Consider the following 16,073-nt stretch of genomic DNA (forward strand, 5'->3'; position numbering starts at 1 on the left):
CTTATACTTGGCTGTCCTGTGGCATCTGCTCCAGCGTCTGCAGTTGTTGCAGAACATGGCAGCTATAGCAGTACTTCACCCTCCGTTTGGTGCCCACATGACACTGCTACGCCAGCTCCACTGGCTCCCAGTTGAACAGCGCGTTAAATTCAAATTGCAGTGTCTGGTTCATAAAGATTTTTAGAAAGTAGCAGCAGAATTCCTTCAAATGACGTTCGGCCCCTACAAACCCTGCAGGTCACTTCGTTCTCAATATCTGAAAACTATTCAGCCTCCTAGGGCCACACTTGCTAGGGTCGGTGGTCGTGCTTTCTCAGTGGCTGCGGCAAAAGCTTGGCATTCTCTTCCTCTCTTTACGTGCCGTTGAGGCTCACTTTTCTTTTAAGCCGGGTCCTGAAAACTTTTCTCTTCTAGTATTCTTAGACTCCTGATTGGCTTCTACCTCTGCAGCTGTTAGCGCCATGATTATAAGTTTGGATAAGATAAGCCAGGTTTCCTGAAGGAGAAAAACTTGTGCATCCATGTTTCTTAATAAGACCCTGCTGTTAGCAAGAAAAAAGTTGAATGCCTTTTTATTCCAAGACGGGATTCTAAATTCTAAATGCTGACAACACTGATCGTATACTTCAGTGAGAACCGCTTACCCTAGACCAGCTGCCCTCCATCTACTGAACATCTTGCCTATAATACCCACTTATCATCTGGGTAGAGTATGTGCTCCTGAGACCCGTACCCCCAGATTTATCGGGCTGTCTAAGAGGTTTAAATACAGCAAACTCAATTCTCTGAACTCTTGCAAATGTGTACAAATACTCAATTACATTGGTCGAAGAGAGTTTTACTATCGCCCATGTTGTTTTACTATAGGCGTGTGGGAGTTCAAGGGCAATCAAATCACTAGAGGTAACCGTACAAAGGTCCGTAATTAGGGAAAATGGCTCCAGGAGCCAATTTCTCTTGAGGAAGGGGCTATTTGCTGTGGGGGAGAGCTCCACCAACTTAATGTATTTGGTATTAATGTACCATGCTGAGGCCGGCAGTTGAGTTTCGAACAAGGTGACCTTTTTTGGAGTGCCTCAACTCTATAGAACCAAGTCTCAGGGGTATAAACTCTAGTTTCCTGAACAGAGGAACTTGTTGTCGACTTCCTGTCTACAGACTGTCTTGAATTTTTTGCTCTTTTTTTTTTTTTTTTTGAGTAGCTTGCCAATTGATCTAGCAGGGCTAGACTCTTCATTGGACCACCCACTCCTAGCAGATCGTGCAGCTTGGCCAGGAGAGAAACCACCTGGCACCAGCCACTTGTCCAGAGGGCCCTATAACGTGATCTTCCGTACTTCCCCCCCTTACCCAAGTAATTTTCAACCTTGCAGGAGGCAGGTGGTCTAGCCGGCACACCAAGTGAAGTCACCTTAGGAGGCTTTGAGGCTCGACTTTTATTAAAGCAAGCCTTAGATTTAGTTAAGAGCCTCCTGCTCTTACTAATTTTCCTTTTGTCAACTTTTTGAGTAAAACGGTCCATAGAAGGCAGAGTTTTCATCATGGACTGCTCCGCCTGCAGGACCATATTTGCCCGTTTCACTGATGGCGCTGACACTAACCGTGTCTACAGTAGTACCCACTATTGCGTTAGGATGAGTTGGGTCCAAGTTAATTACCCCAGGCTGTTTGGGGATGCAGCAGCATGTTAACCCAACTAACTCGCGACTGACATTTACAATATTCTCTCTGTGCTTAGTTGGAGCAGCCTCCACCACTCTCAATGGCAGTGAGGGTTTGTGTGTCACTATACCATCGGCCGTTGAGTTCTTAGAGGCATTAGTGGGTACATTTACTTCCAAGCTATTCCCCAATAGGACTCTTAACCTCTTTGCTCCTCTGCCATATTTGTGCATAGGTGAAATTGGGAGTCTGTTTTTGCCTCAAGACTAAATATTTTTTCCAGAAAGAGTTGCTTTACTGGCATTGAATTTGCCCCATATACAGACTTATATTGGGAACGTTCAAAATCTGTGTCAGTGTCACTTGAGGAAGATTCCGATGATGAGAAAAGATTCTCAAGTTCAGGCATAGCAGAGAGGGCAGTGCCTATTACATTGTCCCTGTTTCCATTTGGAATGCACAGTGAGTTCCTGCAAAGATTGAGACAATGGGTTAGCAAAGAGCCATTGTTGTCAGTAGTGACTGGACTAGAATGAGAAAGATCCACGGTTGTCTGTGCCACAGCTGAACCAGTAGTAATCTCACACGTGGCTACACCGCCACCATTAAGCAATGAAGCAGAACACGTCAGAACTAGATACGTTGTGATTTTTGGCTGCGTAGAATCAGATATTAGGTAGCCATCTCTTTTCCCCTTCTTAGGGTAGGGGGTTCTCGCCAAATCATGTTTCCCCTGAGTCAAATTGCAGCCCTGCTTACACTTGCGCTGTATGGCGCTGTGCAGCCCATAGAGGTGTTGCTTGGTCTTTGGCATGGTGCACACCTCCATTGCCTCTATGTTTGAGAGTGCGAGTTAATTCCTCTGCCGAAAGCTCGTACCACGGGAGTCCTGTCAGAAAAGAGATCACTACGAGAGCTGTTCATATGGGGCAGCACGTTGTTATAATGTATTATCGCAATACATTAGCTGCTCAACTCTTCTCCGTAGCAAGCTGCAGCAAGCCCTTAGAGGACCATGCGCCCCGCTCCGTCGTCAGTGAGGATAAGATGGAATAGGCAGGCAGCAGAAGAGAGAGGAGGATGAATAAATAATACCTCCTCCTGACTACTTCAAAACTTTGCAGACACTGGAGACACACTGCGACACACCTTGCGATATCTGCGCTATCTGTGTGTTTTGAAGGGAAGGTCCACCTCCTCAAAGTAATAGCGAGTGAAAGCAGACTTGCAGGCAAGAATCACCAAAGCTCCCTCAGTATGACCCGCGGCTCAGCAGGACCGGACACGCACTGCGACACACCGTTTCTGGGTCTTGTGATTCTGTTTAGACCCACATGCTGGACATATTCCTCAATTTACTGGTAGGTCTGGGATATTACTTGCTTTTTCCAAAGTAAAAGTAGGCGTCGACAGCAGCTTCCCTGTAAAACTATTCTATACCCACATACCCCATCATCGCTGCATACTTTGATTTTCTTCTGCCATTATATGGTTGCAGCGTGAGAGCGGAAACATAAAGCAGCATCTAGACTGCAATGTTTGCCATATGTCTATTCAACGGTGTGAAAACTAGTGTTATGTAATCAGTTTTGAGTTACCAAACTCTGCTGATGTGTATGTTTTCCTTTGCTTTGTAGTGTTTGACTGTAATGCATATGTGGTCTTAATGTAATTTGATATACATCTTTGTGGACATTTTAATATTTGTCCCATCAGTCTTCATTGTTAGTTGTACCTGCCACCAGACCCCTGTTATGCCAAGTTATCCCAAGTCTAAACCTTACTACTCAGCCTCATTACCAAGTGGAAGCTTGGTTAGACCAAGTGTATAGAGCGGGTGAGTGTACAGAGCAGATGAGTGTAGAGAGCAGGCGAATAGATAGAACAGGACTACTGCGTATTAGGCTGATGAGTGCATATTGCTGTTAAATGCGTAGGGACCGGATGAGCGCAGGGAGGGGATGTGCGCGGGGAGCGGGCGAGTGCGGGGAGCGGATGCGCATGGAAAGTGGATAAGCATGTTAAACGGATGAATGCGGAATACATGCAGAGCCGATGAGTGCGAAGAACGGATGAGTGCGAAGAACTGATGGATGAGCGGAGAGGGGTGGATGGAGGACTGCATTGAATAGACTAGAGTCTAGGGCCGACAAGTATATAAAGCAGACGAGTGCATATGAGCGAAAGGGTGCATATGAAAAATGGGATGCGTAGAGGGGCGGAATGCGTAGAGGGGATGAGTGAGCAAAATAGGTGAATGCATAAGTGAAGTGCGTGTGAGGGCATAAAGACGAGTGCCTGGAACGAACGAGTGCCTAAAGTGGAATGGACATGTCGGGTATAATAGACCAGTTGCGTAGAGCGGATGAATACGTAGAATGAACAAGCCCAGATTCCAAGCAGTACTGATTAGTGCATAAAATGGATGAGTACGCAAAGCTGCTGAATGCGTAGAGCGGATAGAACGAATGAAGTATGTAGATGGAGTCTATATGGATGGAACACATGATATATGTGAATGGAATTAATCACATATATGGATCAAACGAATGCCGGGCGTGACGTATGTAGATGGAACGGCTAACATATGTGGAAGGAACGGCTAACATATGTGGATAGAATGGGTGCTGTATAGGGATGGAGCGGGTGCCGTAGGTGGATGTATCAGGTGCCGTATGTGGATGAAACGGATGACGTAAATGGGTGAAACGTGTGAAATAGGTTGATGGGAAGGATGAAGAATGAAGATATCACGGGCGAAATATATGGACGGGGTGCATAAAACAACCTAATATACACGACACGGATCAGAGTAAATGGAGCGCATTTGAGTGCGTGTGGCGGACAAGAGCGCATGCGTGGAGCAGGCAAGAGCGCATGCTTGGAGCAGACAAGAGCGCATGCGTGGGACTGACTGGAGCGTGCGGGGCAGACTGGAGCGCGTGGGGCGTTCTGAAGTGCATGAGTGCTTCGAGCGAACCAGAGCAGATTGGGATGCATGGAGTGGATAGGAGTGCATGGAACCGACTGGAGCGCATATAACTGCGTGACGTATATAGTAGCATATAGTATGGTCTGGAATGCAGAGAACGTTTGGAAAGATCATTTAACCCATCATATCACACCACCATGCTTACTCTCTCCTTTACATCACCACACAACTAGAACACAGGGATACTATGACACCATTCGGTATAACTGTTCTCATACCAACATCCGCCACTCACTCCACATCATTCTAAGTAAACGCTGCTGGTTACACCCCCCCCCCCCAGCCAGGCGTTCTCCTCAGGCCTAACGCAGCCAGACTCGATCTGGATAAATCCTGCCAGAACGAACACATACTCCTGATCCCTCAACCACCACACCTACCGCTAAGAAGCAGCTATTACACAATTTCCCCACCAGCTGCTCACACGCACCTTTGACTCTCTCTACTGATCTGAACTTCGGTTCCCAAGGGCGTTCAACCGACCAGTGCCTTCAGACCATACCAATGGTATAAAAGGTGCTATATAAATGCAAAATAACGTAACAAGTGTTGAAATAACCTTGCATGTCAATAAGGTTGGTATCCTAGAGCCCTGTTCCATAGAAGTTATCCCTGTATTGCTCAACTATCAATACTTATGAATTTGCCTTCATTTCTCTTAAATTGTGCCTTTTATCATGATCTTTTATTTTGGGGTCGTCGGTCATGGTTTATCTCATATCCCCACTTGTAATTTGAGAAACTTGCATTTCTCCTGTAAACCTTGTTGTCACAGCTTTCTTTGACAGACTGGTGTGCTTCATTTACCTAGGAGCCAACTATTCATGCCTGTCCTCCCCTTTTTCCTGACCCCATAGGCAGCAGTGTCTCTTCCTGCTGCACTATGCTTCCTTGAATTCTTTGTTCTAGTGAGGGTCACTTTGCTTAGCAGCACTCCATTGAGAGTTTTTTCCCGTTGTGTTGTAATAGTTTTGGTTCCTGTGACAAGGTCAGTAACCTGATCTTATGAAGAGGGGTAGGACCCCTCTCAGTCTGGAGCGAGAGGCCTAACAGGGAGGACTCCAGGGCCAGTCCTATCCCACTGGGTTGGGGGGGTGGAGGGGCTGTGGCTGTTGGTCGGATCCCATTTCCAGCACCACCCTCCCACCCCCTCCAAGTCCCACTCTTGACATGTGCAATACCAACTTGTTTCGCCCGATGCTTCTTAAGTGCTGGCCAAGTTCACTTTTCCAGAAATGCCAGAGAAACCAGAGGCAGGATGGGAGGCCGCCCACAGGACACCAACTTATCTGCGCACCATGTAATCCAATGTCCCTACCCAGTTGGGTAGAGGGAGCTACCGAAGAGAACAGGTACTCCTATGCACCTTCTTTGAGTCCTATGCGGTCCGCGTGTCAACACCAATGAGGGCAAGAACAAGTGAACGAGGCGCCAGAGTTCCTATGCAGATGTCTGACATTGCGCATCGATCCCCAGCCTTGGCACGCGCTCTAGTCGAATGGTTGTGGCTGCCTTAGACCATCAAAGACTAAAATCAGAGCCACAACCGTTGCTAAGAACTGAACTTAACTTAGGAGGGAACCAATCATCAGTCCCCCAAGACTAACTGATATTTTGCCGTGCAGGCCCCCATTGTTGCAGTATGGCGACCAAGCGCAGAGAATAGGGGCAGGGCTTAACCCGCTCTTTTAAACCTTTTGTAATCCTGACCTCTCTAGATCAGGGAAGACTGGGTTCGATTGGCTAGGGACAGAAAACCATAAGATTGGGAGGGGGGTAAGAGTGACCACAGGAAGAAGGAAGTGGTGGGTTGTGTGCGTGTAGTAGGAGGGGGTGACCGATCAAGAGACCACCTGGAGGAAGGATGATGGAGAAGAACCTGGATGCAAATTGTGTATCAAGTGCGGCATCACTGAGTGAGTGCAAGTGGTGCTGATTTGCTTTGAATGTGAAGTGAATGGGAGAGTCAGAGGGGGGACTGAGAAGGAGGCGGTGTGGAATTGAGAGGAGTAGTTGTGTGGAGGTGAAGTGAAGGTGGACTAATCAACAGGTAGTGTAGGGTGAGTCTGAGAAGTGCCTGAATGAGTCTAGATAGACATCAACTTCCTTTAGGCTATCACAATTGGCAAGCTAGAAATTAGACTGTGGGCCAATATTTTCTATTTACTAACGTGGGGAATAGGAATGCCTGGGTTATGTTGGAATGTTTATAGCAAGATGAGACCATGCAGGGTTCGAAATTGAGATTAAATAAGCAGGAGCTTAAGAGCTACTGCAGGGAACCAGGAGCTACCAGAGATTCTCCTTTAACCTTTAGTCCATTTTGTATTAACCAATGTGTTTAAATGTGTATTAGATGTGTTCTAATTATTATTTAATTAACATTCTCAAATACTCAAGTTAATGTCACATTTACAAATTTGGGAGGCACCAGATGACCCTAGGAGCCAAAAGTAGCACCTGGTAGCTGTTGGTTTCAAGCTAACCAGGCTATATCTATTATGCTAGTAGCAGGGGCTAAGTGGCTCCCAACTCCCCTCAATTTCATGCCATGGGGGGTGGTAATAGGGCCCTGCTGAAACCTTTAGAAAAACTTTGATCCACCTCTGGAATTTGGAGTAATTTTTGAGGCGTCTGTGACATGCTACTTCTAAAAGACTCCTTTTTATCGTTCACGTGAAAGAAATTGCCCGGGACATTTGCAGATGTTGCAGACATCTCTTTAGGTGTTTCCTGCTCAGCATCCTCAAATCTGGCAAAAGACGATATGCCTGGAACTAGGTTAAGGGACACCATGGGCAATGACATGAGTCTGAAGTGACCAAACTCCACAAAAGAGATGGTGAAGCCATTTACCATTAATGAAAGAGCTCTTTACCATGTACTGCCTATCGATTTCCATGTTGTACTTTTTTCTGTATGGGAGAGAACATGTGTCACTAAAAGCTGTAGCAATGCAGTTTATATTTGAAGGACGCCACTGATATGTTTAAAAAGGCTAGATAGATGTGCTAAGTTTTGAAAATTGAAATTAGTTTAATAAAATGTGTTCTGAGATCCTGCCCATACGTGCAGAGCTATTCAATGTTTACGGGTTTAAGCTACTGATGATGGAGATCTAAGATTGTATGTAAAAAGGTATTCCTCCCTCTATGACCTACTTCTTGCTGGATTTTCTTTTCTCTTTTAGAATGTATATGTTGTGCTTGATTTGTATGGCCGTGTGACAGCTGTCTCGATCGTCAGTTCCACTGTTCAGGAGGAATCTGAGGGCACCAAACCTCCATCTGTTGCATCCGAGACCTGCAGTGAGGAGGAAGAAGAGGAAGACCAATCCGCTGTGAGTGACCTTGATATTTTCGGGGGATAATTTAGGAATCTGGTGAATCATTATCTACTACAGTGGATTGTTTGGTCTTTGGTGAGTAAAGACTTCAAAGGTGAAGGCGCATTTGTATGCAATATATGTGAGAACTTGACTAGAGGGAGAACGTCAAGGTTTACTAGCTAATAAAACTAGAGCACTCTAATGCTATAGGGTGGCTATGGGAGTATGTGAAGAATCCTGCGGATCCCTCACTGAAACTCTGCCTAAAGTCTACTCCCAGTTGGCCGGGCAAGGCAGATGCTTCTTGATCCCAACCCTGGGGGTTATGTACTGCGGAGGATCACCTGGGTGGAGACAGGGCCCATGATAATGAGGAGATTCCGTGGGATCAGACACAGTATTCTTCCTCTGACAGGGAGATGCTTACCACTGTGCCAAACAAGGTTATGCCTTATTGTCATTTTAATGTCTCTCAACCTTCTATTACATCCTTCTTGAATTCTTGAGGCTGCTCCTTGCCTACATTGCGCTCCACTCAGTGAACTTTAATCTTCAGAGCTGGCGAGGGATCTTTTCAATCATGGCTGCCCCGCGTGGCACTCTAATCGGCTGATCTGCTTCCCGGGCTCGGGGAGAGGCCTGCCCTGATTTGGATTCCCGTGTCCACCCTCTCTACTGCTCTCCATTGGAGCCAGAGCCAGCAGGTGATCACCGCCCCCCTCAAAGGGCCACCTTAAAAGGTCTTACCCTCCCCTACCTTGCCCTGTCCGGCTGGGGAGGGCCCCCGCCACCTACCACTGCACGGTCTACCTTCTTGCTGTTGCATTTTCCCCGTATCCGCCGCTAAGCACACGACCTCTGCACTGGTCTGCTCCCTCCTCTTACTGCCACCTTCATACTTTTGGGCTACACACCTGTTGTGCATCTGCATCAGATCGACTTTCATGTTCCCTCAGACTTCTTAACATCTTCCATGGTTGCCAGCACGCAACTGATTACAACACTAACTTTTTTCCATTGCTGATTTCACAATGTTTGCCCACTATGTTGTTCATTTGACCCTTTATCCTCGCTAAGAGTGCATACAACTACCCAGACCTATGGCGCACTGCCCTTTACAGCTCATCCTATGCTAACGCAATCATACTGTTATCCCTTTTGTATCCTGTGCTAACTGCTTAATTTCCCACCATCCTGGGCATCCTGTAACGTCCCAGCCCTGATTCTACTTCCTTTTCCCATGCACGCTGTAGCCTTGCCTTAATCTGCGCATCAACCTTCTTGTACTGCATTTTGTGCCTTGCCTGAAAAAGAAACTTGGGTGTGCTTTGTAAACCTGTCCCTCGATTGTCTTCTATTGCACATCTCCTTCATCTATACCTGCCTGGCTGCTAGCCCACTTGGTGAGTTTGTGCACTCTGCAGCCCCTCCTGTCTGTCTGTCTCTCTCTCTATCCCTCCTCCACTGTTCGCATGGCACACACTATCTCTCCTATTTATTCTGACTACTATTCTATCACCTATCCTACCTCTCTCATGAAGCCTGAAAGATAAACGTTTAAAAAAAGATCTCTAATCCTGGCCTACCTATTACTTTCAGACAGACTATCACTGATCTCTTCTCTCTTCTCTCTTCTCTCCTTTTCTCTTCTCTCCTTTTCTCTTCTCTCCTCCTCCTTCTCCTTCTCCTTCTCCTTCTCCTTCTCCTCCTCCTTCTCCTTCTCCTTCTCCTTTCTTCTCTTCTCTTCTCTGGACTGCCCACTTTCTCTCCCTATTTTCCTCTTCACCCATTAATGGCAACAAGTACTCTTGGAATACTTGGCATACTCTAGGTGCATCATTGTTTCCCACATTGGCACTGTCATGGCCCAGGGTCCTCAACCCAATCTTCTTTTTAACCGGAGCCTGCCGGCTCTTATCAACTTGATATCTTCTCCTGCTACTCCTCCCCTCTCTCTGCACCCCCTTCACCACCTTCGACTGGTGTACAACCTCCATGTACCCCTCCTCGGAAAACCTTCAAAGGTGGTGACCGGCTACACTTAACCACTTTTAACGCTTGGTCTGCTGTCAAACATTCTTCTGACATCTGCTTCCTTCTCAAAGGCTTTGATCCCAACATCCTCGCCCTTGGTTCAATGCCAGCTCTGTCACTGCTTTTGACCCCCCTTCTCCCTGATTGCTACATGAACCGTTCCAAGCCCCGGCACAACCGATCTGGTGGTGGAGTAGCCCTGATATTTCCTGAGTGGTCCCTACCTCTCTCATATCCACCCAGCTCTTCTCTTCTTTGAAAGTCTTGTCTGCAAGCTTGGTGTCTCTCCGACTCTCTCTCCCTTGCCACTATCTATAGGCCCCCTTCGCCCTGTGTCCAACCTACTTTCTGAATGGGCTGACTTCACCTCCGCCCTTCTGACCTCAAAACTCCTCCTCCTTGCAGACTTAACATCCACCTTTATTTTCTTTCTCTTTCTATCTCGTTCACTTTCTCTTACTCTTTCACTCTCTCTCTCTTAGTCTTTCACTCACTATTTCGCTCTTTATCTTTCTTTCTTCCTCTTCCCACCCCCTGACCGAGCTGCCAGACTCATTTGCAGTCATCCGACCGATGAGGCTAGTGTCTGTTGCTGCGTTTGCCCATACCTACATCCCTCCTCTTGACTCTCCCGCTGACTCTGTGCTTGCCAATCTTCATCTTGCCATCACTAATACTCTTGGCAGACACCGGGCTCATTGTCTGACAAACTGCCCTGTCACCTGCTCCAAAGGCAATATCGTCTCTATCCGCTCTAATAAGAGGGCCCCCATCCAGGCCTGTATCTATGGAACATCTAACAACACGGCCGAAAGCTTCATAATCTGCAATGGACTAGCCAATCCTTCTGCAGTCTCCATCTCGCCTCTTGCCGCTCAGGCCCTGTGTCCTGCACTGGCCTCCCATTTCACCTCCAAAACTCAGGACATTCTGACCTCTCTCTTCTCCCCCTTCTTCCATTCCTCACCCTGTCCCCCTGCCTCCCTTTTCTTCTCTTGCCCCCCCACCCACTCTCTCTTCCTTCACACCTATAACGCCGCATGAGATCTCTAGAGTAGTCTGTTCTATGAAGGTCTCATCCAAACAGGTTAATCCCTTTTCTTGCAGAACCATTAAGGACAGCATCCCTCCCTCGCTCCGGCTCTTGCTGACATCTGCAACCACTCCTTTGCATCTGGCTCTTTCCCTTCTCTCAAGCACTCCCTTGTGCAAACCCTTCTAAAAAAGCCTTCAGCCGACCCCTGATGTCCAGCCAACTACCGCCCTATCTCTACTACAGCCTTCCTTGGGAAACTCCTGCCTGGAGAAGTTGGTCTTTCCCCAACTGGCCCAACACACTGAGCTCGTTGGTTGTTAACATGACCATCAATCTGAATTCCGAGCCTGCTGAGGCATGGAAACTGCTCTCCTGAACACCTGTGAAGAATTCCTTGCTTATCTTGACTCTAACTCTCCTGCTGTTCTCATTCTCCTTTACCTCTCTTCCGCCTTTGACACGGTCAACCATTCTATCCTAGGCACTGGACTGGTAGACCTCCTTCCTCACTGACCGCTCCTCCAAGGTTCTACTGGGCTTTCTACTCTACCACCATTCTCTCGACATGTGCTGTTCCCCAGGGCTCTATCCTCTCGCTCTGGCTCTTCATCGACGTTGCACCTTTTGCTCATCTGATCTCCGCCTTCTCTCCTCGTTTCTAGTGTTATGCAGATAAAACACAGCTCTTCTTCAAGCTCCCTTCCTCCTCCTCGTCGTCCTCTATCATTTCGGACTGCCTGTCGGCTAACCAGTCCTGGTGCACCTCCAATGATCTCTCTTAATGCCAGTAAGACTGAGATTCTTCCTATCGGAACTCGTATTTCCCGTTTCCCTCCTGCATTTTGTCTGCCCTCGATGGGTTCTCCTCCCTCTCCTTCCACTGCAGCCAGAAACCTCGGGGTCATCTTCGACCCCTCTGTCTCCTTCACTCCTCACATCTTGGAACTTGCCAAGAAGGCCCACTTTCAAGCTTCATCTACTTAGAGGCACGCTCCCTTTCCTCACCTTCCTCCAGAAGCTCAATGTCACTAGGGCTCTGGTCCTTTCCATGCTGGATTACTGCACCAGCCTCTTTCTCATCCTACCTCTTTCTTCCCTCCTCTCTCTTCAACTAATCCTGAATAGGGCTGCAAGACTTATCCTTGGCCTCAAGGATGGGGAGGAAAGATAGCTCGGGACCAACGCATTTGCCTTGGAAGCAAGACGACGCAGCGCAACACAGGTTCTGATCTCATGCTTAGCACTTATTAAGCACGTTATAATAGAACAATTAAAATATAAGCCCAGATCTCTCCAGCCCTAAAATCTCTCCACTGGCTTCCCGTTGCTGCAAGCATCTAATTCTAGACCCTTTGCATCATCTGGGACCATGCTACCTATAGCTCTCATTAAATAATCTCCCTCCTGATACCTTCAATCTTCTGGATCCAATTCTCTGCTGATCAAACTCTTTCCAATTAGAGAGCTGGGGTCAGATCTCCCTTTTCAGGAACAGTCTCCTCTGCCTTGGACCGGATCACCTCAAGTTCCGCAAACAACTCAAGACCTTTCTCTTTTCCTCCACCTCCTTCTCCCTCCCATGCTAACCATCCCCTCAGCCCCTGCAATTGGCAACCTGGTCCCTTAAGAGTCCAATATGGTCCTGGTCATTTGCCCAATTGCCACCAGCTTAATCCCCCACTGCACTACCCTCTGGGCCTACACCTACTAGTTGGGTGGTTTTCTCAGCCCAACACTTAACTGATGGGCGTCAGACCCCCCCTCTTGCCTTGGGGTGCCTCCGCCCATGCACTTACCTGTTGCCTCTCCAAAAGGCACCCTGGAACTTCCCCTAACTCCCCCCCTTTTTCTCTGCACTTGCCCATTCTGAATGTCACAAGGCCTAGTAGGACTGCTGTTAATCTTATTTATTCATTGTCACTTCCATGGTTTATTTGCTCCCTTGTTTGCTTCCCGTTTGCCTTGTGACGCTTTGAAACACTGTCTTGTTGTAAAAATAACAAATAAAGGTTGTGATCCCTAAGGTTGTAACATCGAAGCACACTATACCAAAAGACAGACACTTTTTGGCAGTTAAAACTAAATGCCCTCCTCGGTTCCAAAGGTTCACTACAAAGGTTTGTGGCAATGTTGTCTTCTTTAAACCATCTTCCTCTATAAAAGGTAAAACCCACAGCCTCTCTGTTAAAAATATAAAGGGACTAAAATCTACCTTTTTATAAGTAATCAAAAAGCAGGAAACTTTGCTGAAACAAACTACATGTCCAAGAATCCTAGAGGGGCTGAGGCGAGGAAGAGGGCCATAGAGGCATGTAGATGTAGTAGACAGTCAATTAAGCCTAATGGCCATTGCTGGAGTCAGGCAATTGAGACTGATGGCTCACACCTGAGCCCAATTGTCAAACCTGGGGGCATAAAAGGCCCCAGCAGGAAAGGAGGTGGAAGGAGCCGGAGCAGGAGTGGGAAGGCTGGCAGTAGTAGTAGATGAGAAGCACAAGGCTGGCAATTCACAGGGCAGTGGGAGCACAGAAGGGACACCGTTATGTGGAGACAGCAGATTTCACCTGCAATTTCTGAGAGGGTCACGTGCTCTCAAAACCTGTACTGCGGTGGCTGCGCAGAGGTAGACATGTGGGAGGATAGCTCAGCGGCAACGTGCTCGCCTTGGAAGCAAGACAACAAGAAACACAGGTTCGATCCCCAGGTCCGCACTTAGAAACCTCTGGGTATTTAAGCGCGTTATAAATACGTAACTAAGACAAAAAAAATTACTTCTGTAACAGCGCCCCGATGCCCCCAGGCTGTGTGAGTGCTTTAAAAATGCAAAAAAATTAAATACAAAATTGTAGAGCCGTGACCGCGCCGCAGCCCAAGACCAGAGGCTGAAGGCCAGCAGAGGGTTTAGGGAGTAAGAGACTCCAATTAAGGTGGCCCGGACCAGAGACACCCGTGCTACAGAAGGGTGTGGGTCCCAGTGAGCCCGAAGTAGTAGCAGAAGTTGAAGAAGTCAGTGCGGTTTGGTGGGGGCGGTGGGGGCCAAGAAGCAACTGGCAACTACAGTGTACCTGGAGCTGGTGAGTGAAACATGGCATTCAAATTCATTTTATAAGCCTTGCCGGTAAATGTAACTAGCTCTGAAGTGCCTCGCATTTAACTAAAGAGTAGAAGTTGTCCATTATTATCCAATTGACTTTTAACAATGGAAATGTAACACGCGCCCTTACACTGAAAGCTGCAGTGTTCGCGTGAGAAATAAGACCTTTACATCCATTGTTGAACTGTTACGAAGTACCTATCTTTTATTTACAGACCTGAAAGTGAGAAGATACTCACAAGGGTATGGCTCGATTGGTGTTCTGGCCTGACAACTTTGGGAACCCTGAATCTGAGGGTCTCTTATAAAGAGGGCAACCTTTCTTATGAAACTCTGCTCTACCTGTTAAAATTGGACAGACAAAACTGAGGTTCACACGAAAGAGCAGATATCGCCAGGTATACGCCATGCTGTGGAAAGAAAGAACAGATGGTGTTAGCGTATGTCCTAAATCAGGGTATGCTAAATGTGAAACTAGAAGGACTAACCTGAAATACACCTGATCGTTGTTTATGAAAAGGAGTGGAAGGACGTCTGGTGGGATCACCCGGCATATATAACACGAGAATGGAGTCAGGTGTGAAGGAATGAATAAGAGACCAGAAACTCTAAAGGTGTATTGGAAATTAATCTACCCTGGGCTGAACTATGAGGAGGCCAGAAGAGTGGGATTTGTAAAAGGCCTAGAAGTGTAAGGGGCGTTAGTGTGAGTTAGTATGGACCTGCCCATGGGCCGAACAAGGACGCTCTCACGACTAATGGAGATACGCTTTTGTGTTAATTCTGCATAGCATTCATGGAAGTCCAGTGCAAAGCGAAATCTCCACTAAATCTCCCTGAACCAATAAAACACGGTTCAATCGCCCCTTGTGATAGCGTGACGTGATCGGGTTCCAAGAATGATGCAATCTAAAGGTAAATCCAATCTCAATCCGTATGTTCAAAAGCGTAGGCCAGGCAACAAACAAGCATAAACAAGGCAAAGGGGTATCCAGAAGGCAGAAATGGGTCAGAGTTTTGGGGGGTCAGAGTTTTGGGCTGAAGGTACGGTACTGTGTAGTAGGAATCCGAAGAGAAGTAGAGAACGAAGGCCGGGATCTAAAACGAGGAGGTCAAACAGGAAACTGGAATTCAGAGCAAGCGTGAGAGTTCTAACTTCAATTAGAAGCACCTGCGTTTGGTATCTGTCCTCTTTTAAGGAGTGTGGTGATACTTGATGACGTACCGCTGCGTTTCCTGTTTCTTGGACAACAGGAATGTAGGCAGTGTGGGCGCTGTCTGGCTAGACGCTCCTAGAATTGACAGAGCTGCCATGGGACGCGGAAGAGCGCATGAAGGGCCACGCTGTCTGCGTAGCGATGAGCACACCTTGCAGTGAAGTGCGATAGTACCGGAGTGGTCGCGTGTCCTTAAATACAGAAGGAACACGTTTTGAATCCATTCCGAAACCCTAATCAAAGCGGCATACATGAATACCAAAGTTACAAGTGAGAACTGCATCAAGGGAAGATTGCGTGTGACCAATTGTGGTTCCCAACGAAACTAGAAGTTACCTCCTTGATATTACACAGGAATACAATTCCAGACAATAATTTAAGTGTACAGATCTATCTTAAAGAATGGTCGCATGTGCCTGATTATGTTTTCACTTTGAAGTCTGAACCTTGTATTATATTGAATTGACATTCTTTAGTCCAAAGAAGTTACTATACTAAATAGAACAAGCACTACCCAAGCCAAGAGGCAAATAATTTCCATAGTGAAACAAGTACTATTTAAACCCATCCACCTAATCTGTGAAGTTGTCAACTGTCCAGAGGCTTCAGACCGAAGTGTGGCATTATTACCTGAAGCTGGAAGAGTGGCACTACAGCTTCTGGGTAATACCTTGGACAGAAGAGGTGTGAGAAAGCTGGGGAAGGGGAGT

At 47.1% G+C, this 16,073-nt stretch overlaps 1 protein-coding gene across 3 annotated transcripts in view; it reads left to right on the forward strand.

Moving 5' to 3' along the window:
* NEURL4 (neuralized E3 ubiquitin protein ligase 4) overlaps nt 1–16,073 on the forward strand; it is a 1,090,504-nt gene that overhangs the window by 448,329 nt on the left and 626,102 nt on the right. For all 3 annotated transcript variants that reach the window (XM_069645712.1, XM_069645703.1, XM_069645722.1), the window contains one exon: nt 7,845–7,994. In XM_069645712.1, the coding sequence (XP_069501813.1) occupies nt 7,845–7,994 (150 nt within the window). The remainder of the gene's footprint in view (nt 1–7,844; nt 7,995–16,073) is intronic.

The sequence above is a fragment of the Ambystoma mexicanum genome, chromosome 1p, assembly GCF_040938575.1.
Source record: "Ambystoma mexicanum isolate Mex_15411 chromosome 1p, UKY_AmexF1_1, whole genome shotgun sequence".
NCBI classification, from domain to species: Eukaryota; Metazoa; Chordata; class Amphibia; order Caudata; family Ambystomatidae; genus Ambystoma; species Ambystoma mexicanum.